This window comes from Erinaceus europaeus, chromosome 4, assembly GCF_950295315.1.
Source record: "Erinaceus europaeus chromosome 4, mEriEur2.1, whole genome shotgun sequence".
Taxonomy (NCBI): domain Eukaryota; kingdom Metazoa; phylum Chordata; class Mammalia; order Eulipotyphla; family Erinaceidae; genus Erinaceus; species Erinaceus europaeus.
In genome coordinates this window covers 119,589,858-119,617,626 of record NC_080165.1, presented here as the reverse complement: position 1 = coordinate 119,617,626, position 27,769 = coordinate 119,589,858, and the positions used below count along the sequence as shown (strand labels likewise).

At 38.1% G+C, this 27,769-nt stretch overlaps 1 protein-coding gene and 1 long non-coding RNA gene across 2 annotated transcripts; one reads left to right on the top strand and one right to left on the bottom strand.

Annotated features, from left to right (window-relative positions):
• Window positions 1–5,143: 5,143 nt before the first annotated feature.
• CCN2 (cellular communication network factor 2) lies at window positions 5,144–8,274 on the bottom strand. The gene is made up of 5 exons (XM_007535797.3): window positions 8,004–8,274; window positions 7,663–7,885; window positions 7,271–7,522; window positions 6,917–7,128; window positions 5,144–6,545 (listed from the first exon to the last, which is right to left on the bottom strand). The coding sequence occupies exons 1-5, from the start codon at window positions 8,052–8,054 to the stop codon at window positions 6,249–6,251; spliced, it is 1,035 nt and encodes a 344-aa protein (XP_007535859.1). The 5' UTR covers window positions 8,055–8,274; the 3' UTR covers window positions 5,144–6,248.
• A 4,078-nt stretch (window positions 8,275–12,352) lies between these two features.
• Window positions 12,353–22,144, top strand: LOC132538143 (uncharacterized). The gene is made up of 3 exons (XR_009549582.1): window positions 12,353–14,840; window positions 16,657–16,709; window positions 21,941–22,144. It is a non-coding gene; the product is annotated as an uncharacterized LOC132538143 (long non-coding RNA).
• Window positions 22,145–27,769: the final 5,625 nt, after the last annotated feature.

Below are 27,769 nucleotides of genomic sequence, written 5' to 3'. Positions count from 1 at the left end.
GGCGGTGAAGCAGGTCTACAGGTGTCTATTTTTCTCTTCCCCTCTCTATCCTCCTCTACTCTCTATATTTCTCTCTGTCCTATCCAACAACGATGACATCAATAACAACAACAATAATAACTCCAACAATAAAACAACAAGGGCAACAAAAGGTAATAAATAAATATTAAAAAATAACTGAAAAAAAAAAAGAAAAGATAAAATACATTGTGAATTGGGCCGGCAAGATTGCTTGCCTGAAGTGTATACTTGCTTTGTTATACGCACAACCCAGGTTCCTGGCCCCACTGCACTGAGGGGAAGCTTTAGTGTCTTTGTCTTTTCTATCTGAAAAAGTTGACTTAGAGTGGTAAAATCCTGGTGATAGCAAAAAATGATCATAAATTAGTGTTGATATTTCTAATTCAATTTGATATCTATAGAATTTGATGCATATATAAGATACTTATGAATACACTTTAAACTTATACGTGTATACGTACATTTGTATTTACTATGTTTAAATTATTTGTACTGTTATAAACATATTATTAATTTGTAATTATGTTATAACTGCACTGTGTAATACTCAGTGAGAATTAGAATTATAACTAGAGTATCTACAGTAATTTCTTTGTTTCATTCCACACTATACACACAAGACTTTCAGAATGACAGTATTTTTAAAGAACTTTTTGACTTAATATTATCATTTTTACTTATTTACTTTTATTTATTGGACCGAGACAGAGAAATTGGGAAGGAAGGGGGAAGCGGGGAGGGAGAGAGACAGAGAGATACCTGCAACTCTGTTTCAGTATTTGTGAAGCTTCTCCCTTGCAGGTAAGGATCAAATGTTTACACCTAGGCTTAAACATTGTTACATGTGCACCATGGCCTGGTGCTCAGAATAACAATATTAATATGAGCACTACTGATAAAAGTCCTTTCCTATTTAAGGGATCATATGGTAATTACATCCATTCTCTCTTCTACCTTTTATTACCCTTTGTAGTACCAGAGTATATAAGCATTATGTTCTGTGCATTTTCATTTTTAATCTTCATTCACTTGGCTCTAAAGCTAAGTTGTATTTAATATTCACCACTAATCCTTCTGTTAATATTTATTATTTTCACTGTATGATCTTTTCTAGTAGATTCCTTAGGAAAGGCTCATAGGAACTATACGCCTCAAGTCTTTTGTCTCTGACAATATTCTTCTGTGTTCTTTATTCTTGCATGTCAGTTTTGTAATCTCTCTTTCTGACTATCTTAAAACTATTACAGTCTTTCTATGGTTATTTCAATGCTTCATTTTTATATATAAAGCTCATGTTTTTTTGCCTATATATTTAGATAGATTTTTCTCTGTTTTATATTTCAAAAAGTTTAATAAAATATTTCCTGGTCCTGGTAATTTTACATTTACATGACTATGTGTTTAACTAATTAATTCTTAGGCTTCACTACTTCTGGCTTTTTTTTTTCCTTTTCATGTAGAGAGAAGCAACAGAAAGGCAGAGAAAGAGAACAGGAAAGAAAACACAGTGCCAAAGCTTCCTTCAAAACAATGGGGGATAGATCCAAACCAGGGTCACACGCATGGCAAAGCAGTGCAGTATCCCATTAGACATTTATGTATCTTTTTATCATTTATGAAAAGTTTATTCAAAATTTATTTTCCTGAGGCAGAAATACAGTGAGACTGACAGAAGCAAAGAGCGATATAAAGAGATAGAGTAAAAGGTTTGTGGTGGGATTCGGTTGGTAGCGGGTTAAGCGCAGATGGGGCAAAGTGCAAGGACCAGGTCTGCAGGTGTCTGTCTTTCTCTCCCCCTCTGTGTCTTCCCCTCCTCTTTCCATTTCTCTCTGTCCTACCCAACAATGATAACATCAAGAACAACAATGATAATGACTACAACAATAAAACAATAAGGGCAACAAAAGGGAATAGATAAATATTTTAAAAAGCCATCAAGATAAAAAAGAAGAGGGTTTGTGGTGATGCTGGAAGTTGGACTTGAGACCTCTGGGACTTCAGGCATATGAATCTAGAATGCTCTTTCTACTGTCCAATAAGTTATTTATTTATTATTATTATTTTAATAATTTGTCCTTTATTGGGGGATTAATGGTTTACAGTCAACAGTAAATTACAGTCGTTGGTACATATGTAACACTCCACCCAAGTCCTCCTCTGCCATCATGTTCCAGGACCTGAACACTCCCTCCATCCCAACATGTTCTTTAATATGTGCTTTAAAAATCCCCATTTATTTCAGTAAGTTTTTTTTATCATTTACACTTACTGCTTTTTTTCCCCTCTCTCAGAAAGTTCTGTCAGATCTTCTTTGCCTCTTAAAATAGTTGTCATTTTTTTCATGAAATATTTTTATTTTAAATGGTTTTCTTATGCATTACCTATTATTTTAAAAGAATTACTGGTCGTGACATTTTCACTCATTTTTATTCTAGTCTGACATCTTCTATTTGTAATTTCTTGAGCTTTGTCATATTTCTAACTTTTACCAGCTCTGATTTATTGGATATATTGTTATTAACAGTTTTTGATCATTTATATCTATGTCATTTTTAAATGTACTTTTGAAATAGTAGATTATATTTATGTTATACTTTCTGGACATACATTTCTGGCACATTTTATTTTATTTATTTTATTTTATGCAGGTTGTTATTCCATCCCTATTTTCATTTACTTATTTTAATTTTTTTAAAAAAAGTACCTTTATATGTTTATTAGATAAAGACAATTAGAAATAGAGAGGTAAGAGGGAGGTAGAGAGAAAGAGAGACAGAGTGCCACTTGCAGCAATGCTTTACACTCACAAAGCTTTCCTTCTGCAGGGAGGGTCTGATGGTTCAAGCATGGGTCCTTGTGCATTGTGACAAGCAATCAACCAGGTGTGCCACCACCTGGCCCCGTTTTTGGGATTTGATTTTGATAAGTTGGTTTCCATGTTTTATATAAAATTAGATTTTTCTTGATTACTTTAGGAAGGGTGTTTAGTTTAATAGCTTTTATAGCCTCTTGGAGATTCTTCTTTTGCTGTTTTCATGCAGTACTTACACACACACACACACACACACACACACACACACACACACACATCATTTATAACTGAAGAAGGGGTACAGTGAATAAAGCATTGAAATCTAAAGGTCCTGAGACTCACTTCTGGCATCACATGTACCACAGTGATACTATGGTTCTCTCTCATTAGTAAATAAATACAAATTTTCAAAAAAAATAAAACCATTGCAATTGCTTCCTGAGATTTTCAGATTAAAATTCTCTTCATTTTTTGTTTGTACATTGTCTTTCTCTGTCTATATATGTTTGTGTATGTTACATATTCATTTTATTGGGTACTAATGATTTACAGAGCAGTTGTTGACATATGGGTACATGATCTGTCATCTTCCTGTGAAAGTTCTTTGCAGAAAACTCACCCACAGCTTAAGTCCTTTTTCATAATCATGCAACAGGACTCCAAGATTCTTTTCACCCCTTGCCACTTCCTTCTTCCCCAGAGTCCTTAGCTTTGGTCCAGTACATCCTACCCAAAGTTTTGCTTTGTGTTTTACTTTTATTGTTCCTAGTCAATTTTGCTTCCACTCCCAAGAATGTGGGAGAGAATTCTGGTTTGTGAATTTGCTGGAGTGGGCAAAACTCCTATGTGTTTTAGCAGCTGTTCTCTTCTATTTCACTGTTGGCTATTTTAGAGCTCTGCTTTTATCAGAAGCACCAGATACCCTACTGGGTTCCTCTTGTTTTGTCTTACATATATGCTATTATCATGCAAGGCTTGTAGTGACGGATGACTTTTTTCCCCACTCATGTTTTGGGGTTTAAGCAATGCTTTGTCACTTAATTTTGTCAAAGTATTGCTCATAAGATATTGAGTTAGTAATCTAGTTACTTTATTTCTATTTGGAGAACTGGAAAATTTAAAATTTATGCTCTCATTAACATTCCTGTTTTCCTAGAATTCTCCAATACTTTTTTAATACAGCCTTATTCAGTATGGCCCTTCAGGTAGGAGTTAACTGGCAGGAAGGAAAGGAAAACTAAACAGTGTGCTCTCTCTCTCTCCTTCCCCCCCCCCCCGTGTGTGTGTGTGTGTGTGTGTGTGTGTGTGTGTGTGTACTCTCATGTTTTCCTGTGGGTTTATTTGGAGAAGCGGGGTTCAACTGCTGACAGTGTTGCTATATATGTACATGGACGTATTACAACACTCCAATGTTTTGACCAGAAACACTTTTTACATTTTGAATAATGGAAGCTTTCCCCTTGGTTTGTGGCATAGACATTGTTTGCGGAACTAATCTTGTTTTTCGGATGTATTTTTGTCTCTTGGAATGACACTGGCATTACAATATGGCTAATTACCCTCTGATGAATTATTTTGTAATTATTTTTTATTTCATTTCTCCCCCCCCCAGTGCCCACAGTTTTTAATCTGGAAAAAGAAGTCCAACTTCTAGTTGTCTTTTGTTTGCCACTTTGCTTTTCAGTAGAGGCTGAGTACTTCCAAGTTTCCATAAGTTTTCTTGAATAATTTCATTTTGTCACTTACAAACCATTTAGTAAACTATGTATCTTAAGATCTCATAAAGCCTAAGACAGGGAAATGCAGGAGTTGCCTTTAAGAAAATTCTTGACAATGTTATTGAGTGGGCAATTTACTTATCCTTCCTTTTCTACTTATGGCATTTACTTATGATGACCACTATGCCAACTGGTATTAAAGTAGACTTAATTTTACAGTCAGATTTAATGGTAAGTTATTAAAGTTTGGAAATAATTCTGCATAGGGCACAGAAATTCAGGGAGATTAAATGCCTACAATGGTCAGAAAAGTATTAAATGTAAGCAGGGTCAAGTGTAATTCACAGGTGCTAGTTCTGTGGTTAAACTACTGTGAAGACATCATAAGATGCCTGTGTTCAATATAGTGTGTATGTGCAAAGTTGCAACACTTGATTCTGTGTGAAATATTTATGCAAAACTGTATTTGGGTAATTAATTTATTAATATATTTGGATATATTGAGAATTAGTGAATTGTGCTTAAGACAAAATATTTTCTTTTGTACTCAAGAAGATTCCAATATTTAAAACATAAATGAATAACCAAATACTTTATAGAAAAAATATATACTTTATTTTCAACCAGAAAGGTGCAAACATGTAACTTTTGGTCACACTCTTAACAAATAAAACTGTCCAAAAAAACAGCCATAGTCAAAGTAGAAACAAATGTTTCCAGGTGGAAAAACTGATCAGCTTTACAGAACCACTCATTTACAAATAAAGATCATTTGTTTAACAAAAGTGAGCCTGCCACATTTCTAACCAGCCTGTCAGACTTCCAAAGCATTGCTGCCTCATCTTCTGCAAACTGTCTATTTTGATGGACTGTCCCTCTAACTGAGCAGAATTTCCATTTGAATATCCACTTCATGCTTTGAATCAAACAAGCTTTACATCTTACCTATGGTGTTCAGACTTGAGGCTAACATTTGAAATATCAAAGCATTGAAAAAACAAAACAAAACAAAATAGGCACAAACAACTTTAAATTAACTTAGATAACTGTACAAATATATATATATATGTACACACTATACACACACACACACACACACACACACACACACACAATGTCAATAAAAAAATTTGGCTTGTCACAGGCAAATTAACTTGCCACAAGTTGTCCAGTCTAATAGACAAGGTTCTGATTCCTGAATACTCTGCTTAGAATCAGAATGTCAGAGCTGAATCTGCTGTTCTAACTTAAACAAGAACTTGACTCAGGCCCTTGATGGCTGGAGAACACACATCCTAGCTGTCATTAGAGCTTCAAGCAGATTAGCAAGCATGCTAAAATGCTCTTTCTCAATTACACTCCAAATAGCAGGCACATCACTACCTTACCTTACCGGTGCTCTCCCACTGTCCCTAAAGCCACACCTTAGTATACATTCTGGTGCTATGTGCTAATGTAGTCCCATGGTCAAGTTTTACTTTCTTCAAACCAGTGTTTGGGGTTGATAGACTATTTGTTTGAATGTCACATGGCACAATATTTTTAATTTGGCGAGAAACTTCCTCCCTCCTGCCCCAGCTAGAAAACAGATTTAAATAACTTGTGCTACTGAAGTCATGTTTACACAAAAAAAAAATGAGATGCAAATTAGTTCAAGTTATAACCTACAGAGTTAATGTCTCTCACTTTCTCTGGTTTTAAGCCATGTCTCCATACATTTTCCTGTAGAACAGTGACTCAAAGATGTCGTTGTCTCCAGGACAGTTGTAATGGCAGGCACAGGTCTTGATGAACATCATACTCTTCTTCATGACTTCACCATCGGGGCACTTGAATTCCACAGGCAGAGTGGTGGTTCTGTGGGGGGTACAGCATCGGCCATCTGTGCACACTCCGCAGAACTTAGCCCGGTATGTCTTCACACTGGTGCAGCCAGAGAGTTCAAACTTGACAGGCTTGGAGATTTTGGGGGTGCGGATGCACTTTTTGCCCTTCTATGGAAGACAAAGGAGTAGAACATTAATGACTCAGCTAAGGGAGTAGCTTTCTTTAACCTCTGTCTGTTCTAGTCTTAGGTTGTCTGGCTTCTGTTTATATTTTGAGGAGAGGAAGTTTGAGTGTTATAAGGCAATTTTCTAAAAATACACAGTCTCTTTTGAGTATCTTGGGCTAGCTAACGTTGTGGAAGATTTCTAGTGAAAAGGTGGCAGATCTTAATAGGCAACCTCTCATTGCAGCAAGAAAACACAGTGGATACTTTTGAAAATAATAGGTCTACCTATGACTACAAGGGTGTAAGAGAGCTAACTTTGATCATATTCACTACCACACCATGACTATCTGTTAATAATAGCGGAACATGTACCTTAATGTTTTCTTCCAGGTCGACTTCACAGGGTCTGACCATGCAGAGACGGCTCTGCTTCTCCAACCTGCAGAAGGCGTTGTCATTGGTAACCCGGGTGGAAATGCCCATCCCACACGTCTTGGAACAGGCACTCCACTCTGTGGTCTGGACCAGGCAGTTGGCCCGAATCATAGTTGGGTCTGAGCCAAACGTGTCTTCCAGTCTGTAGGCTGTAAGAGCAGAGAACACAAATTTACTAAGGGTACGATGCCATGACAGGACACTTCCTTTCTTCCCTTGGCAAAATCAGGAGCAGACCCCCAACCTCCCAGCCCCAAGCCCTACGCCAGGAATTGAGAAGACTCAACTCACCTGCTAGGGCTGGGCCAACCACGGTGTGGTCTTTGGGCTCATCGCACACCCACTCCTCACAGCATTTCCCGGGCAGCTTGACCCTCCTCGGGAAGGGGCAGTCAGGGCTGGGCAGGCGAACGTCCATACTGCACAGGGGCACGCAGCCTACCGCCCCGTCCAGGCAAGTGCATTGGTATTTGCAACTGCTCTGGAAGGATTCTCCGCTCCTGTACACCGTCCCTCCAAAGACGCAGGGAGCACCATCTTTGGCTGAAGGAAAGGAAGAAAGGAGCAACGCAAACGTCAAACGTTGGTCCCTGGCTCGTCAGTGTCCCCAGCCCCAACATGCCCCCTACTCCTGGTGATGGTACGAGCTTGGGCCCGGGCAGGGGGCTGGCTGCAGGTCTTACCAGTGCACACGCCGATCTTGCGGTTGACCGGGGAGCCGAAGTCACAGAAGAGGCCTTTGTGCGGGTCGCAAGGGTCGCGCTCGGTGCACAGCTCCCCCAGCTGCTTGGCGCACACCCTGCAGCAGCCGCAGCCGTCCAGCACGAGGCTGACGCCGGCCGGGCAGCGCGGCGCCGGGGCGCTCGCACACTGGCACTGGCCGCTGCAGTCCTGGCTGGAGGCGGGCTGGGGGAAGGAGCGGACGTCAGCCGGGCGCACGCCCCTCGGGGCCCTCCCCTTCCCCCGTCGAGCCCCTCCCCACCGGCGCCTGCCTCCGCCGCCGCGAGGGTCTCGGGGCGCTTACCCGGCTGCAGAGGGCGAGGAGGAGCACGAAGGCGAAGCCGACGGGGGACATGGTCGGGGCGCAGCGGGCTGTGGGTTCCGAGTTCGGTAGCGGCGGGGTGGGCGCGGCGCGGGCAGCCGGGCAGCGAGACTCGGTTTCTGCTGGAGGTGGGTGCTGGGTTGCGGCGGGCGGGCTGTCGTCCCGGTAGCTGCGGTCGAGTTGCAAGTTGCACTGGCTGCCTCCTCTCCGTGGGGAAGAGTTGTTGTGTGGAGTTGAGGCAGCAGCCCGAAGCTTTTATACGCACTGGGCGGCCCCGGCTCGCCAATGAGCTGAATGGAGTCCTACACAAACAGGGACATTCCTCACATTCCTCCCCACCTTCCTGCCTCATCAACTCACACCGGATTGATCCTGACCCCTTGACACTCCACATTCCTCCCGTCTGAAAAAGCTGGCACACTCTAGCTCACAGGAGGGGAGGGGGAAAAGAAAAGAAAAGAAAAGAAAGAAACCCTGTATTCCAACATTTCGAAGCTCTACGTAGGATTTTCCCCCCTCTTGCCTCTTTGCACCGCTCTTTATTTCTGTCAGTTAAAAGTACTTAGGAAATCATTATTAATATTGTTATTTCATACTATTTCTGTTTCTGATAGACTCACTTCTACCCAGGGACTCAAATCCCTTTTAGGAGGGTGATAGCTGAAGAGGCTAACAAAAGGAATTTCTAAATAATAATAATAATAATAAAAGAAGGTTTCTGTTATAGTGAATTTAGTTTTAGAGTCTGTATGTCTTTGAAACTCTTAGGAGAGGAGAAAAGGTGTTTGTTGTTTACAAATAGCTGAATCCCCCAGGAAGCCTACCTGCAGAAGCTTATATAACATATTTGATAATGGCTTGCATGGCCATTGCCAAGCAGAATAAGTCTTCAGAGGAGTATATGGATATGGTTCTCTGGGGGCAGGCAATCTTCCTTTGTTTCCTCCTAGTATATGTAGCTGCTTCATTGTTGGGGATATAGGATATAGAAACAGTATCATCAAAACATCTTTTTAAAAAATGGGTCCGTTGTTATGTCAGAGCAAATGATATGTGGTGGGTGACTGGTTATAATGAGTAAAGCTAAGGAATAAAGCTAGACAGGAGTGGGTGATAATATATTTGGGGTTTACTTGCATAGATGATGAACTTTTTTCTTCACTAAAACCTGCAATATTCAAATGTGGGTTAGAATTAGTTGGCCTTGCAGGAAAAAAAAATATATGATTATAAAATCAGAGCAATGTGCTCCTTTACATCTCATTATCATCTAGGAGTGTCAGTGAAAAATGTGTTTTAGTCATTTTCCATATATTTGTGTATAGCGGTTGTCATTTCTTTTTCACTCAAGTGGCCTGCAGCTTAATGGACTGAGATGAGATCAAGGAAAGAAGTCTTATCTCCTCAACTTGTGTGCAAATGTCAAATCTGACTAACAGAATTCAAGCATATCTCTCTTACTTACTGAGACTGCTAATTTCACTACAACCCCAATTACTGTCCTGTTAATTACAGTCCATGTTATCTAGGTTTTTTAAAATAGTTATTTTTAATGACCACTTTACATAAGGAGAGTGATTCTAGTACCATGTCTTTCTTTCAACTGTAATATCACATTATTTGACACTGGTATTACCATTGGATAGATTCATTTCAATTGTTGATGTTTAGGTTCAAGATATACATGCCCATTTTTGATATAAAGACAAGCTTTAGAAATAATCCTACAGATTTGTGAGTTGAAAAGAGCCTGCTTTAACTGGTCCCCTCCCCCTCTTTTTTAAAATCTCAATTCATTCATGGACCAACAGCCAAAAAGCAAAACCACCACCACTCCTAAGTTCAGCACAAACCATATCATCTGTGCAGTTTCCTTATTAAGCAGCCAGCACGTTGTACAGTGTAGTTGCCTGTCAACAGTGTCAATAGTCAGCCAGCAAAAGGGGCCTCTGAAGCTCAAGAAGAATTTTCATCATTGTTATCTAGTGTTCTCTGCAAGCAATTTTTCAAAGAGGCTAAAAGTTCCTATTTACAGAAGGAACATTCCAAGTAATGTGAATATCCACATGTATATTAAAGGTAACTTGGCCCCCAACTCTTTCTTTCCTTGTGGATGATTTTAAAAGTCCAAAATACGTGGGAAGCCACAGTGAAATCTTTCAAGACCTAAACACCCAATTATACCCACCACTAATGGCTGGAAAGGTGTGGTAGATGGGGATGGGTAGGGATGTGAAGCTCAAACCTCACCTAAGGTGGGATGTGGGCTAAGTGGTGAGTTTTTGTGGCTTGCAGGGTGAGGTAGAAGGAGGGAACATTAGACATTTTTTAATCCCCAGGAGAGTCTGAGAGCCACTACCAACAGATTCAAGTAAGGCAGAGTTGAGACTCATTCATCAAAGGGACAAATTGCTGGACTGAGCTGCAGTTGGGTGACTTGAGTTCTATTCTTGAAAGTGCCATTCACAAATTTTAGGGAAGTGACAAATAGGAGGCAGATGTTCAGTTTTCCATTTATAAAGTGATAATTAAGATGTTTTACTTCATAGGGTTTAACAATAGTTAATTAGATTGAAATCCTCTGCAATTAGCATTTCATCTTTTAAAACATCTTTCTGGATTCTTTTCTTTCTTCATAAACATAACGAGTCTTCTTTCTTCATAAACATAACTCACACAGACAGTGTACTTGCTTTGCTACTGGCGTGATCTGGTTCTAGCCCAGTACCCATTGCATTAAGGGAAGTTCTGGGGCTGTGGTGTGTTTTTCTCTGTCTTTCTCTATCTCTGTCTTTCTGTGTGAAAAATCCAGCCTACAGGGACAAAACCCCAGTGATGACCAAAAAAATGAATAAATAAATATAAATTTAACAAATAAAGCCAACAAGACATATTGTAAAGAAGAATTTGGTTTCGCCATAGAATTCACTTGGTCTGTCAACAAGACCAAATAGATGGTTTTAATATTGACTAAGGAAAAAGATATCAAAATATATTGAAATATATAGAATGTGAAATCTCAGAATAGAGATATATGATGTGAATTACAAAATTAGGTTGAGGTTTTTTGATCAGAACTCTTGACAAAATAGGGGGCTGGGTGGTGGTGCGCATGTTACAATGGTCAAGAACCTAGGTTAAAACCGCTATTACCTTCTTGTGGGCAAAAGCTTTAAGAGTAGTGGAACAGTGCTACAAGTGTCTTGCTCTCTCTCCCTATCCTTCTTTCTCTCCCCCTCCTTCTTTCTTTCCCCCTTCTATTTAAATTTCATTCTGTTTCTATACAAAGTAAGTAAGTAAAATAAAATAAATATTAAAAAAAGATTTAAGATTTAGGGCGGCCGGGCGATGGTGCACATGGTTAAGCGCACATAGTACTGTGTGCAAGGACCGGGGTTCATGTCCCCTGCCCCCTGCAGCAGGGTCTCTGACAAGCAGTAAAGCAAGTCTGCAGGTATCTGCCTTTCTCTCTCCCTCTGTCTCCTTTCTCTGTTCTATTGAATAAGATGGAAAAAGAAAAAAAAAAAAAGGAAAAAATGGTCGCTAGGAGTGGTGGTGGACTTGTAGTGCTGGCACCGGGTTAAGCGCAGGTGGCGCAAAGCGCAAGGATCTGCATAAGGATCCTTCCTGGTTGGAGCACCCGGATCCCCACCTGCAGGGGCCTCTCATCACAAGCGGTGAAGCAGGTTTCAGGTATCTTTCTCTCTCCCTTTCTGTCTTCCCTTCCTCTCTCTATTTCTCTCTGTCCTATCCAAAAACAACAACAATAATAACAACAACAATAAAACAACAAGGGCAACAAAGGGGAATAAATGAATAAATATTTTAAAAAAAAGAAGAAAGTAGATAACCAAGACATTCACAAACTCAAAAGTATGTTTGTGATTTGAATCATCTAGTGCTGGGATATTCAAAGGGAAAGACTGACACTTAATCCTCAACTCCTGCCATGGAACTTGAATTCTTGCAGTATTATAAATAATTCAGCAAATGTTTATGCCTGAGCAATAAGTTGGAAATAGTGACTTCTTCATAGCAGTTTCATCCAGTTAGTTGTGACTTATCCCCACCCTTTTTTGATTGACAACAGGTCAGTACTGGAGAAAAAAAAAGTTCTTTGAATTTGTGGCAAAACGGTTGAGATAAGTTAATTTTGTCTTGTAAGCAAGTGTTTAGCAGATGTTTTTTAGAGAACTCCCCCCCGCCCCCAGTAAAATGAAGAATTTACTAATTTGGCCACTGACTTATTTGCAGAGCTAAATAGGGTATGTGTGAGTCTACTTGGGTATTATTTATACAGGGCATTTAGTTAAGTCTTGTAAGATGTTCAGCTGTGGATGTACTACATTCCTTCTCTTATGTTTTTTGTTGTTTTTGCTCCTTTAAAAAGGGAGCTTGATCAGGTATCAGACATAGAGAAAACCTGGCAGTATTACAGGAAAGTGGCTAGACTTGGAGTGTTTGTGTACTTAAAGAAGGAATCTTGCACATTTTCAACTTTCAGTCGTAGACATTTTCTTATAAGAGCAAGTAGGAAGCTGTGCCAGCCCTCAAAGCGGAAATCAAAGCTCCCAGGGAAACATACCAGAGGAATGTGATTTAGAGCCAAGACCCATACGCAATGCATACACTGAACTGTCAGATTTATGGGAAGCCCGGCTGTACATGGGCATCTGGACAGTTAGCGATTTGTCCTAATGGGGGTTTCTGATGTTTGCAGTATGTCTCAGCTTCGATCATGTAAATTAATTCCATCAAAAGAAAAAAAAAAAAAGGTAAGCCAGAGGCTTTTTGAAAAACAGCAATAAATGTTATCCCAAAATCTTCAGGGACCTTGGGTTGGCTTAGTTTGCCTTATATTTGCTTAAGATGAAGGTTAAAGAGAGGGCAACACTTGCTGGGATTTCAGAGGTGGGAAAGAAGTGCGGATGTTTACTATTTAAATTACATTCATTTCCTTCATGCTTTTTCCTCCTTAAATTAGTCCCCTGTAAAGTATTTTTCTGATGCAAAGGTATGTATCAGAAGGTAGTCAGTGCTGTTTCATGTGGTCTGTTTTATGTTTGCGTGTTCATTTACTTGCTTGTAGATGGAGTTGAGGGTGAGGAAGGCAAAGAAGTAAAGGAACTTAACATGCTATGTTTACTTCAGTTTTCTGCTTGTCTCACTTTATGTTACCAGTTTACTTAGAATTTTGTTACCACTAGTCTGTTTTTACTCAGAGATGGTGCTGAAGACATAGATATTATTACAGATGAAGATGATGTCCAACACTTTGCTGACAGATGAGTGATTCATATTTATTACAATTTAGTAACCACAAGTACTTACAAACCTTTTATTTATCAACCAGATGAAGAGCCCTCTTAACTTGGCAGTTGTATTTGGAAATGGAAAAGTAGGGGAGGCAAGCATTCTTTCAAATAAGTAGCTTGAAGGGACCAAATCAAAAGGTTTAAGAGGAAGAGAGGCATCAGGGAAGATAATTCCACTAGTTAAAGCATCAGACTTTCATATCTGAGGTTTCTGGTTCAATCCCTAGAACCACATGTATTGGGGATAATTTGATTTGTCCTTCTCTCCTCTCGGCCTCAAGTGAAATTTTCTTTATGTGTAATAAAATCTTAAACACAAAAACAAAACTTTTAATGTTTAAAAAGGGGGGAGAGAATGGAGACTCTCTATAGATGATGTATTTCACAGGATGGGAGTAAATGAGAGGGTAAGTATTTATGAAAGAGTTAGTGTAAAAATATGAATGAATGTGTCCTTAGAGATTCTATAGGATGGGTGGCTGAGAGGCAAATTAAATTAGGCTTCATCATTTTATCCTTTGAAAAATGTCCCCACCACCTTCCAAGAAACCTGAGATTATTTATAATTTTAGGGATCCCTAGAATACTTATTAAACCCTTAGGTATGACCCGGAAGACTGTATAGTAGGCTGGAGGTGTGCATTCCGTTCCTGCTATTTTTCTGCCATTTGATCATGGGAAAGACAATAATCTGAGTCCCAGATTTCCTCACTAACCATGTTATCTTTCAACCCAAGGAAACAATTATTTCTCAAAGTACTTTTCCATAATGTATTAGACTTTTCCATTTTCCTAGCCTGTTCTTCAAAAGTTCTTCTTTGCCTTCCTTAGTCTAAAGAGACTAAGTCCTACTCAACCTTGATTTTAAAGGTCCAATGCAGTCTGACTTTATGACACCATTCATCTTTGAAGGAATTGATGATACAATTCATCTTTTTTTTTTTTTTGTAGTTGCCACCAGGACTATCACTAGATCTCTGTGTTTGCTCCTGGCGGCCTTCCCCACACCACCTTTTTCTTTTCCTTCCCCATTTTTGATAGGACGGAGAGAAATTGAGAAGGAGATAGATAGATAGATAGATAGATAGATAGGTAGATAGATAGATACCTGCAACCTTGCTTCACTACTGCTGAAGTCCCCCCTGCAGGTAGAGGAGGGGCAGTTTGAACCCAGGAACTTAAACATGGGAACTTGTGCACTCAGCTGAGTCCACTACCATCCCGTCCTGATGCCGTTCATCTTTGTAAGACTTTTTAGTGTTGAAGCTCTGAGAACTTAGAGGAATTCAAATCCTACTTCTTCTTCTTCCTCTTTTAATATACTTTATTTTTATTTATTTTGGATAGAGACAGAAAGAAATTGAGAGGGAAGGAGTAGATAGAAAGGGTGGGAAAAAGAGAACCTACAACACTGCTTCATCACTTAAGAAGTTTCCCTCCTGCAGGTGAGGACCAGGAGCTTGAATCCGGATCCTTACACACTGTAATGTGTGCACTCAACCAGGTATGCCACTACATGGCCCCCAAATCCTATTTCTTCTACTTTAGAGGAAATCCTCATACTTAATAGAGACATTTAACAAGGGAAGCCTTTATGTCTTATGTTTCATATATCATATATCATTTATATCAAAGAAACATGGCAATATATTTCTCACTTAATCATAGTTCTCAGGATACATGAAAAATTCTATACCAAGATTATCTTAGTCACATGATTAATAGTTGTTCTTTTCATTTCCATTTTATTTCTGTGCCTTGATTTTTGGGAGAAAGGGTTCCAAATTTTTCCTTCTTCAAATAAATACTTGTAAGTTGTCATTAATCCTTAGCTATCAATACTAAAAAAAAAATAATAATAACTGAAAATATTTTATGGCGTTTGCCCATTATATTTTCTTTATATTATTTGGTCAGAAGTCATGATAGTATATTTTTTTCTTTACTTAACAAATTGGTACAGACATCTTGTATTCTACATATATTTTCCTTTAATTTTATACCATAATAGTAGCAAATAAGTTTTGAAATTAACTAGAAATTGGTAGCCAGCATACTCTGTGATGCTAAAAAGTCAAGTTGTGCAAATTGTTTTAAAGAGTTTCTAAAGTCACTTCCTGTGAACGAATTTTTTATGCCTATGAGAAATATATTAAAATTTGAACACATGGATAAGACTTTTTGAGAAGGTATTTTACCTTCTTGGCTAGAGTTTATATATAACATATATAAGAAAGAAGCAAGCTTTAAATTCATGATGTCATACCAGTTGAAAGTAAAAGTGAAGTAATACCTTATGTAATTTGACATTAGAGTACACAATGCTAATTTTGTCTGGTCAGTTTAACAAAAGCGTCTCCTAGAGCTCTGTTTGGATACCTGAAATTGATACTCAGATCGCTGTAATACCTTTGTGTATGAAGAGATTTATATTGACAAATCCCTTTATATATACTGTCTCACTTTAGCTTCACTATAATCCTGTGAGGTATTATTTTTCTCCCCTCAGGTGAGAAAACTCAGGCTCTAGCATAATTGGTTAGAGGTGGAGCAGAGATATGTGACTTTAAATTCAATTCTAATGAGTTCACTTTTCCTTTTCCCATCCGATTCTTTTATCTTCATATTCTACATGCAGTGATTTCTGAATGCTGTCTGTTCTCAAGATGATTATCTCAGATCTTACACCATGAAAGCACACACCCTAAAAGACATAGAAAACACTGGGCTCACAGGCCAACTCAGAATTATGTTGTGGTTTCAGATAAGCTTGAAGTAGAAAGATGTTTACTGGTTTGTCTTGGGAGAGGACCTGGGCCTTTGACTCAGATTTTTTTTTTATTTTTTGACAATTCAGATTTGTCTGACATTGCTCTGTAGACAGATGTGTTGCCTCTTACTTGCTAATGAACTGATGTGGCTAATAAAGGAAAATGAATCGAAATGATGCTTTATGCTTTGGGAGACTTAATATTAGGGTGTGTACTACAGTGACATCAGCTTCAGCCCACACTGAAAATGTTCAGTCTCTAACTCAGTCCAGTCCTGTTTAGGCTGAGTCTGGGACCAGCCACAGGCATCATAAAAGTCTCCTTGAATCATTGCATCATTCACTGATAAGTTACCCTTCTGATTAATATCATGACAGAGTCTCAGACAGGCTATCACACTGAAGTAGTATCTACTATAAACAAAGTTTTTTTTTTTTCCAAGTCTCCCTAAATTGGCATGTCCCAGCATAGTATTGATGTAGTGCTTATTTTGTGAACTGTCTTAGTGAAACTGTACTTTCTTCTAACTTGGTATGACCTGTATTTCAGGCTTACTGATTTCTCCTTTTCCCCCTTCTATGGAATGGTTGATTTGAAATATGGTAAGTTTCATGTTAGTAACTACATGTACTGTAACTACTTGTGGCAGAGATTAAGAATATATGTCTGGGGATGACAAGTTTATAATAAGTATTTTTTTTATTGATGTGTGTGCATGCGCATGTATGTCTCTGAAAGCTGACAACTAGAGATTAAAGTTTCATGTAACCATAGATTTGCTAATGTCTGGAAATATTTCACCATTAAGCAACTTCTCACAAATAGACAAGGAAACCTTATTTTGTCCGAATGGATCTTTGTGGTGCCTTCTAGTTACTCTCTGTTGATTCTTCTTGCTCATGATATTTCCATATATGGCTGAAGCCTGAGGTTCCAGATTGCTGGCTTCAGCTCTGTAGGTGAGCAAATAAACTTCCGTTCCAGTTTCAGATAGACTTTGAACCATTTTTTACTTTGCAACAGGGTGGGGCACTGCCATCACCAGATGTATCCCCTTGTTGATTTTGACTAGTTTCCAAGCAGGCCCCTCCCTCACTTGTGGACCAGAATTTTCCTGACCAGCTTCTGGAGAAGCTAAGGGGGCTCCCACAGCATGGTACTACTATTTCTGCCTCTCTGATGTTTTCATCTGGCTCACTAAAACCTGGCCTTCATCTAAAGAAAGTTCAAGCTTTCCAAGCTTCTATATTTCTATTAATTTTTTTTTCTTTTACCAGAGCACTGCTCAGCTCTGGTTTGTAGTGGTATGGGGGATTGAATCTGGGCCTTTGGAGCCTCAGGCATAAGAGTTTCTTTACATAATCATTATGCTATCTCCTTCATCCTAAATTTCTATATTTCTTATATGTTATATCCAACTTTCCAAGAAAGGAAAATGGCAATCTGGAAGTCATTATGTCTACTGTAAGTGCCAAAGACAAGGGAAATTCCTAGACTGTATATGTGAGAGCGGGTGTGCAAAGTCACACCAATGCCTCAAATGCATACCACCTGTCATCCTTTAGTGAGTACTGCTGAGAGTTACTTTGCTAGGGTTTCTTATTTTTCCTGGCATTGGGGCTGGTAGGAAAATAATATTGTTTTACTATTTTAGGCAGCCTAATATCCAGTAAAGCTAAATCTTAAAAATCTAAGGAAAGAAAACACACTAATATCCTATTTATTTATTTTGTAATTAATTAATTTTTTAATAATGTTTATTTATAAAATGGTGGGGCCGGGTAGTGGTGCACCTAGTTGAGCACACATGTTGCAGTGCTCAAAGACCCAGGATCGAGCCCCCAGTCCTCACCTGTAGGGGGGAAGCTTTGCAAGTGGTAAAGCAGGGTTGCAGGTGTCTTTCTGTATGCTTCCCTTTCTGTCTTTCCCTTCCTCTTGATTTCTGACTGTTTCTATCCGATAAATAAATAAAGATAATAAAAAAATAAAATAAAACAAAATGGAAACACTGACAAGACCATAGGATAAGAGGGGTACAATTACAGGGAGTCGGGCTGTAGGTAGCCAGCAGGTAGCACACAAGGCAAAGCGTCAGAACCTGCATAAGGATCCTGGTTCAAGCCCCTGGCTCCCCACCTGCAGGGAGTTGCTTCACAGGTGGTGAAGCAGGTCTGCAGGTGTCTTGTCTTTCTCTCCCCCTCTCTGTCTTCTCGTCCTCTCTCCATTTCTCTCCGTCCTGTCCAGCAACCACGACATCAATAACTACAACAATAAAACAACAAGGGCAACAAAAGGGAAAATAAATAAGTAAAAATAGAAATAAAATTAAAAAAAAGAGGTACAATTCCACACAATTCCCACCACCAGAACTCCATATCCCACCCCCTTCCTTGATAGCTTTCCTATTCTTTAACCCTTTGGGAGTATGGACCCAGGGTCATTATAGGGTGCGGAAGGTGGAAGGTCTGACTTCTGTAATTGTGTCCCTGCTGAACATGGGTGGGGACAGGTTGATCCATACTCCTAGCCTGTCTCTCTCTTTGAAGTGGAGCTCCAGGACACATTGTGTGTGTGTGTGTGTGTGTGTGTGTGTGTGTGTGTGTGTGTGTGTGTGTGTATGCCCTGGGAAGTCCCGTTGGCATCTGGAACCTGGTGGCTGAAAAAGAGTTAAGATATAAAGCAGACCAAATTGTTGACTAATCATGAACCTAAAGGCTGGAATATTGCAGATAAAAATTGGGGGTCTTTGTTTTGGAAAAAGCCTAACACCTGGTAGACTGCATGTTACCACATGTAAAGACCTGGGTTCAAGCCCCTGTCCCCACTTGCAAGAGGAAAGCAATGGAGCAGTGCTGTAGGTGACTCTTTGTCTCTCATTACTATAAAAATAAAAAGAAAGGGGGCTGGGCGGTGGCGCAGTAGGTTAAGCGCATGTGGCGCTGGGCGCAGGGATCGGAGTAGGGATCCCGGTTCGAGCCCCCGGCTCCCCACCTGCAGGGGCGTAGCTTCACAGGCGGTGAAGCAGGTCTGCAGGTATCTGTCTTTCTCTCCCCCTCTCTGTCTTCCCCTCCTCTCTCCATTTCTCTCTGTCCTATCCAACAACGAACAACATCAATATAAAAAAAAAAATAAAAATAAAAATAAAAAATAAAAAGAAAAAAACCCTCAATGTTTCTATTTTGAACATTAAATGGAAAAAGCCTAACAAAGCAGATTTGACTCATATTTAAACTGTACCCTGAAGATTCTTATAGGTATGGAATTTGTGTGTCTGTCTTATATATACTGTTTTTTTTTTTCTGATGGGGGGGTTTGTACCTGATTTTGTGTTTCCATTGCACCCCCAACTCCTGACATCTTATGTCCTACTCTTTTAAATGTATGTTCAGTGTTGTTACTTGGAACCATCATGCTATTTCACTTTTAAGTCAGTACACTCTTCTTTTTTTTCTATTTAATCTCCTATATTCAGCCTCAAGTTTTGTGAATTCTGTCATTTTATTTCACCTTCCCAATATACTAGACCATCAGCATTTTCTGAGGGAATCACTACAGTAATCTTATGAGTAATTTTTTTTTTTTGATGTACATTATTGATCCTCTCTAATTTATTCTCCACTGCTGCCTGGAAAATTTGTCAATTTGTAGTGTATACTCATCTGCTTAAATCCTTCTCATAGTTTCCATGGCCTCTCAGATAAGGTTCTTTGTTTAACTCCTGTCTTCTTTGTTCTTATCTCTCTGCTACCTACCACATCCCTATTTCCTGTTAGTGCTTTTTTACATCCTTATTTGCTTAAGTCATTTTAAGTGGCTTAAAATTTCAGCTGGCTCTTTGACATTTTTATAACTTGCTAATATTGTTCATCCAGCAGTTGGTGGATACTTGGTGTGCATAAACATTAGACTCTAATAGAAGTTTATCGTGTATTTGATTCAGTATAAATACAACAAACACCACTTTGGGCTGCTTAAAATTTTTTTGTTGATTTTTTTTCTTCTTTTTTTCTACCAGAGCACTGCTCAGTGTTTGTTGTAGCTATCATGTCAATGTATGACTTTCTCACAGTAGTGTGTTATCTCATTGTTGTCTTTGTTTGCATTTTTTCTGACAAGTCAGTGACTTGGAACATTTCTTTTATATGTATTTGGCTTTTTGGATTTCTTCTTTGATGAATATTCTGTTCATATCCTGGTGGCTTTAAATCCATCTCTCTATTTTTGGATGGGATCATTTTTTGTTGTTGTTGCTGAGTTTTGTGAGCTCTTTATATATAATTTGGTTATTAGCATTTTGTCTGATATATGTCATGTAAAGATCTATTCTGTAAGGAGTTTCGTTGTTAGGGTACTGGTTTCTTTTACTGGACAGAAGCTTTTTAATTTGTTGTTGTTCCATTGGTTTATTATTCTTTTAATCTTCTTTGCAATCAGTTTTGTATCATTGAAGATACCTATAAAATTTGGATTAAAAAGAGTGTTGCCAATGTTTTCCACTAAGTATTTGATAGTTTCTGTTCTAAGATCCAAGTTCTTGATCCACTTGGAGTTTATTTTTGTGCATGGTGAAATGTAGTGGTTCAGTTTCATTCTTCTGCATGTTTCAACTCTATTCCAACACCATTTGTTGAAGAGACTCTCCTTTTTCCATTTGATAGTTTGTACCTCCTTGTCAAAAATTAGATGTCCATAGGGCTGGGGGCTTATTTCTGGGCTCTTAATTATTTTTTAAATTTTTATTAATGGTTTAATATTGATTTACAAAATTATAAGATAACAGGTATAATTCTACACCATTCCCATAACTAGAGTTCTGTGTTCCCACTCCCTCCATTGGAAACTGGAGAAGTTCTCCCAAGATCCCAGATATAGATTGACTATTATTTCGTTAACTATATATTTACATATATTTGCCCATTTTTTTTTATGGTCCTGCCTTCTCTTCCTTTCTAAGTCACACCTATTATTTCTGAGTTTCCTTCCTCCCCCTCCTCCACTCTTCTCTCTGGGGCCTGATGGAAATAGAGTTCAGAACCCTCTGGTCATCCATCTTCCCCTAACATTTACCTCTCTGGTAGCATGGACTAAAATTACTTATGGAGTGCAGAAGGTGGAAGGTCTGGCTTCTGTAACTGCTTCTCATGGGCGTTGGCAGGTAGATCCATACCCCTATCCTGTTTCAATCTTTCCCTATATGGGTAGGGCTCTGGAGAGGTGAGATTCCAGGTTTCAATAATGAGGTCATCTGTCTGGGCTTTCACTTCTGTTCCACTGATCAGTATGTCTATTTTTATTCTAATACCAGGCAGGTGTACTTACAATGGCCCTATAATATAGTTTCAGATCTGGGAACTTGATGCCACCAGTTCTGTTCTCTTTTCTCAAGATAATTTTGGTAATTCTAGGTATTTTTCTGGTTCCAGATAAACATTTGTAGCTTTTGTTCTATTTTCATAAATAAATTGGTGGGACCCTGATGGGGATTGCATTATATTTGCATAGGGCTCTGGGTAGAATATTTATTTTGATGCTGTTAATTCTTCCAACCCATGAACATGGAATATTTTTCCAACTCTTTGTGTCTTTTTCTGTTTTCCTTGAATAGTGACTCATAAGTTTTAGTATACAAATCTTTCATTTTATTAGGTTTATTTCTAGATGTATATATATATCTATATTTTTTTGCTGCTATAGTACATTGTACTGATTTATGCATTTCTTCTTCTGACAGTGTTCGCATAAAAGAATGCTACCAATATGAAAATATGCTAATTTTGTAGCAGGACACTTTACTATATTGCCCCTTGAGCTGCTTTTTATTTCATTCACATAGAGGAAAAAAGTGTCTGTGAGAAAGAGGGAGAGATACCACATTGCTGGAGCTTCTCTCAGTGCCACAGAACCTCCCATGGGTGGTATTGAAGCTAGAAACTGGTAAGCGTTCCTGGCAAGTCACAAGGCCTACCTAGTGAGTTTTTTGTTTTTTTGTTTTTTTCTGAATACCTGTATTTTCAATGCAACTATTAATATTTCCTAATTTCATCATGCTATTGTAGCACTCCTTTCTAGTCTTTTTTTAACACAATGGATGACGTAGAGAATTAAAACATTTTTATGACATTTTGAGACAGAAGTTTACTAAAAATTGTAAAGTATTGGAACACTGCAAAACACTGTATTGGAACACTAAAGTATTGGTATATAAAGTTTCTTGGTTTAAAGATATCAAAGATCAAGGGGGAACTAACTGGCAAATTGCTACCTTTTAAAAATTTTCTAGGTAATTTAAGGCATTTCTGGGAAGTTGACTTCTTAGTATTTGTGAATAACCTCTCACATAACATCAAGTATAAACAGATCCACGTTGAATGAACTCTTTATGTAAAGTTTGGGAACTAGTTTGAACTTTAAAATATTCTGTAAATATCCTATATTTAGTTATAATTGCACAGTTACTAAAGTCTTAGGAAATATGGCATTACATATGTAATGTATTCATATCAATTTATAGGTATGTGCTTTGTATCACTGATTATATTAATAAGATTTCTTAGTATCAACTATTCATACCTAATAAGTTTGTTTTTCAGGATACTAGGAAATAAAGTTTATTTTATTCAAGCCATAATTTATTAAAGTAATTCTCTTGAAAACTAACTAACTTATGGATACATGTACATATGCCCTGTCTCATGGGCCCTGATCTAAATATATCTTTAAGATTTTTAAAATTATTTATTGGATAGAGACAGCCAGAAATGGAGAGGGAAGGGGAAGGTAGAGAGAGGGAGAGAGGGAAAGAGGGAAAGAGGAGGGAGAGAGGGAGAGGGAAAGAAGGAGAGAGGGAGAGGGAGAAAGGGAGAGGGAGAGAGGGAGAGGGAGAAAGGGAGAGAGACCTGCAGCACTGCTTCACTCACGAAGCTTTCCCCCTGCAGATGGGGACTGGGGGTTCAAATGGGGTCCCTTAAGCAGGTGTGCCACCACCCGGCCCCAACAGATTCTTTTTAGATAGATGGTGGGGGGGGGGGAGGGAGAGAGATACAAAGACATAAGACATTAGTGTTTCATCTTTTGAATGAGAAAGCTCACCTGATAGAGCACATGGTCTCTTTTGTACCTGCCAAGAAAAACCGTTTGATTTGATATCAGCATGATGGACGTGTCATTGAATTAGGGCAAATCTGTTTCCCTTTTGATCACCTGCTTGACACCATGATAAGCTCCACCACCTGCCATAACCTCCTATTGAATCCTTAATAGTAAATAAAGTTTTCTCCTCAATGCCCAGTAACACATGAATTCAGTTGCACATAACTTTATCATGTATCTCTCTACTTTTGATTAGCTAGTTTCTGAGAGTAAAAAAATAAAGAAGAGTTGGCCTGTCAGTTTCTATACTCTAGGTATTCCTGAAAGCACAGAACTGTACACAGTGCTATTTATGGCACTAAAATACTATCTCTCTCTCTGTGTAAACATATATATATATATATATATATATATATATATATATATATATATACACACACACATGTATATATATCACTTATTTACATAAAGGTCTTTTATGGATTATAAAATAATTTCATGGATGTTATATAATTTGGCTTTCTCAAAAATTATGTGAGATAGGAAGAGTTTTACTGACCCCACATCACAAAAAGGAGATCAAGGTAGAGAAAAGAGAAGTTACTCACTCAAGGTAATAGCTAATAAGCATGAAAGTAAACTCTCATCCTTTCTTACTGTTAAGACCCTCACTTAAGAGCATACGGTGTTCTTATAAGTGGGTACAGGAAATACATATACAGTAGGATTATGCTATCTTTTAAACCCATGGAAAGTGTAGGCTACATTATTTTATTACTAGTGGAAGAGAGATTCTATATTGCTAAAGTGTTTTACCATGTGAAATTCCAAATCTTTCTTAGAAATGGTAAAAGGCTTTAGTAATATGTGCTGACCTTAAAAAAAAAAGAGGAAATAGATACCTATGAGTGATTTCCAAGTTCAGAAAACTGTTCTTCAGAATATACAGTAGTAGTTTGTCTTCTTTAGATGGCATTTAAATTGGCAAAGGCTTTTTAGATCCCTTGTCATTTAAACTGTCAATAGCAGAAGCTTTGCATGATTTTTTAGATTTCTGTGGTGTTTGTGATATCTCCTCTATCGTTTACAGTCCTATTTATTTGAGTCTTCTTCCCCACCCCCACCTCTTTTTAAGTGAGTCTGGCTAAGGGTTTGTCAGTTTTGTTTAATTTTTCAAAGAACCAACATTTGGCTTTGTTGACCTTTTGTATGGTTCTCTTATTTTCAGTGTTGTTGATTTCCACTCAAATTTTAGTGACTTCGGTCTTTCTGGTTGCTTGAGGGTTCCTTTGTTCCTCTTCTTCTAAGTCTTTAAGGTGTGCGGGAAGGTTGTTTATTTGAGCTTTTTCTTGTTCTCTAATGTGTGCTTGTATGGCTATGAGTTTCCCTCTCATGCCAGGGGTTGTTTCCATACGCCATCTTGGCTCCACCCCATGATTGGTATTTTTCTAAGATGTAATACTCCCAAGTACCCTGGCAGTCCTTTCTGTACATGATCTTTTTATACATATGTTAAATATTCTTAGGATTTATACCTTAGTGCAGTCATATTCACTTACTCTTAATTTATTTTTCTACTTTTCCCTTCTATATACCCACAGTAAGTCCCCCAGTTGGATCTGAGACCTAACCAACCTATCTTATTGAAAAGCCCAATAAGCAATTATGAAGGTATCAGGACTTTTATGGTTGTTGTAAGTATGTGTGTATGTGTGTGTGGGGGGTGCTTTTACTGGAACTCTTCAATCTAATTAATATTGACAGAATTGTTTATCAGATAGTAAATTTTTATTTCTTAATAACAATAGATGAGGAGAGTAAGAATACTACAGGGATTATTATATTCAGTATTGCAGCTGACACTGACGATTGAGCACTTACTATACTAGATACTGTGCCAAGTGCTTTACATGTATTCTTATTGAATTCTCACAAAGTTACTATTTGCTTGTCAATGTTTTATGGATTAAAAATGGACACAGTGTTTGTAAGTTTTTCAAGGTTATATAGTGATCGAACTGAGATTTTTTACCTTCTCAGAGCCAGCAATATCATACAAATTATGTGGGTTAGAGATGACAATTGACATTTTATTTTGAGAATTTTTTTTTAGGTCACACATGTAATTAAGAAATACACCGAAAGTTTAGAAAATCAGAACCAAAGTATACAAATATGACTTTTATTGAAGTAAAAAAAATAGATGTTATTGCCAACTTCTAGTTTAAAGATCTCCCTTTCATATCAACTGAGTGATTAGTGATTCTTATGGAAGAATAAGTATTTACTGAAGCCTGACCTAACGAATTCTGGTTAAGTGAAGAGAAGTAATTCCCATTAAGGGAAGGGGAGCCTTCATTGTGGATCTGCATGAGGTCAGGGAATAGGAGGAAGATGGAGGAGCTGTGAAGGGCATGAAATGAAGACTGAGACCCCTTTCCTTGTTTATAATTGCTGAGGGCAGGGACTCTTTGCAACTACAGCTTTGGTACTGAGTGTGCTGTCTGACACATAGGAGTTGTTTCCTGAATGTGGTCAAATTGAATTAAAGTAACAGTTTTCCTGAATGTTCTTTTTTGCTTTAATCATTTTGGAATTTTGCTTATTAAGCTGTTGACTGGAATAATTGAATATATTAATTTATTATACATATTTTTAGATTAAATGTGGCTGTCATAGTTTTTGGTCATTGTTTTAAACATAAAGTTACCCTGTAGTTCATTAGACCGCATAGTCTTTTTATTTTCAGTTGAAGGCAGTATTTTTTTTTCAATGCATATAACTGTATCATAAAAATGCAAGCATCTGGTCATGCTATAGTATAATTATATATAGTATAACAATATATATTATATAATAACATAGTAACTGAATAGTTGATAGTAACTGAATTCAAAGGTTATAAATTTTTTCGTCTATCAAACAAAAGATGATTAAAAAATAACAAACATTTTTTCGCAAATACTTCTTTGATGCAGTCAAAGGTGGATACTTGACTTCTAGTGAATGATGATTATTTTTCTGCTGCCTTCCTTATCGGAAATCTTTCTAATTCGATGGCCTGCATCACAAATTTGTTTTCAAGACTGAGTGCATATTTAATATTATTTGAGGGCTTGTGAGTATTATTATAATGGATGGAAACCAAGAAAATTATGGGTTCTTGGTTCACTTTTTTTTTTTTAACAAATATTTACTGATTGCCAACAAAAACAGTATTTATGGCATGAGCAGGAGACAGGAGGAGGAGACAGTTCTTACTTCTTTGGAATTTGTTGTTTATGATTTGTGTTGTTTATACAAAGAGCCTTGTATGTAAGTATAAAACTATAGTTGTAATAGGTGAGAGTTAATAGTCGTGGAAGAGTAGATATTAGGGTGAAATGTTAAGGAGAGCTAATAGTCGTGGAAGAGCAGATAATAGGAAGAGAGTTAATTATTGAAGGAGAGTTAATTATTGAAGGAGAGTTAATAGTCGTGGAAGAGTAGATATTAGGGTGAAATGTTCAAATCAAAGAGGTTCAGTTAGGGCCTTTCTGAGGAAGTGATGACTGACCTAAGGTCAAATGCAACAGTCAGTTGGATAAAAAGAGACCATAGTTCGTGCATAAAGCCAGAATACTTCAGTTCAGTTTACTGAATGTTCCTATAATACCTAACAAATGCAATGCTTGTTAGATGATTTACACTATGTTTCCATGTTGGGAACAAAAAGAGGAGACTAATTTTTATGACATCCATAGTAAGTAACTCACCAGAAAGGCTTTATTTTCATAGCATTAAAAAATTAGGAAAGCTACTCTTGATGTGTTTGCTTCGCTGCTGTGCAATTTGTGTTTTCTTTGTGTTAGGATTACTACCTTTAGACAAGTCTTCAAAAAGCAGACACACAATCTTTTTGTTGTGGAATCAAAGGTGAACAAACAAATAGCAGTCTGCTAGATTAAAGTCTCTCACTGCTATTTCAGGGCGGTATCTGAATCGCAGTCAACTGAATTTGGTCCCACCAAGTAGCTCATGTTAGTTCAGAAGCTGCCAACAGTATGACTCCAGGAAGGAAGCCTGACTGACATTAAATAGGAGACCCATTATTACTTTCCCTCTCCCTCTCCCTCTCCCTCTCCCTCTCCCTCTCCCTCTCCCTCTCCCTCTCCCTCTCCCTCTCCCTCTCCCTCTCCCTCTCTTTGTCTCTGTCTCTCTCTCCCTCTCCCTCTCTCTGTGTGTGTCATATTTTTAATCATTAGCTAAAATTAGTAAATTATTAACCTGGCCATAGAAACACAATGAACATAGTGTTTGTTTACATGTTAAATATTCTCTGATCTAGTTCAGAAACTCCTAGAAGCACACAAATAACATACATATACAACTGCAAGGATGCAGACAAATGGGGGAGAGGCAGGAATTGTGGAGGAAAGTTGATTGTCAAAACCGCAGAAACAGATCAAAACAGTGTATGGCACTGGTGGATTTTGCCCCAACCTATATAACACAGGTTCTTTTGTCACTCTATCCATGAGAAGCACATTCTACATTTTCCATCCTTACTTCTCCTCCCTGCAGAGATCTAGAC

Coding starts and splice junctions, on each gene's coding strand:
- CCN2 (XM_007535797.3), bottom strand. CDS start 8,054: ATGTCCCCCGTCGGCTTCGCCTTCGTGCTCCTCCTCGCCCTCTGCAGC. Junction 7,886..8,003: donor TCCTCGCCCTCTGCAGCCGG/GTAAGCGCCCCG, acceptor TCCTTCCCCCAG/CCCGCCTCCAGCCAGGACTG. Junction 7,129..7,270: donor GGTTGGCCCAGCCCTAGCAG/GTGAGTTGAGTC, acceptor CTGCTCTTACAG/CCTACAGACTGGAAGACACG.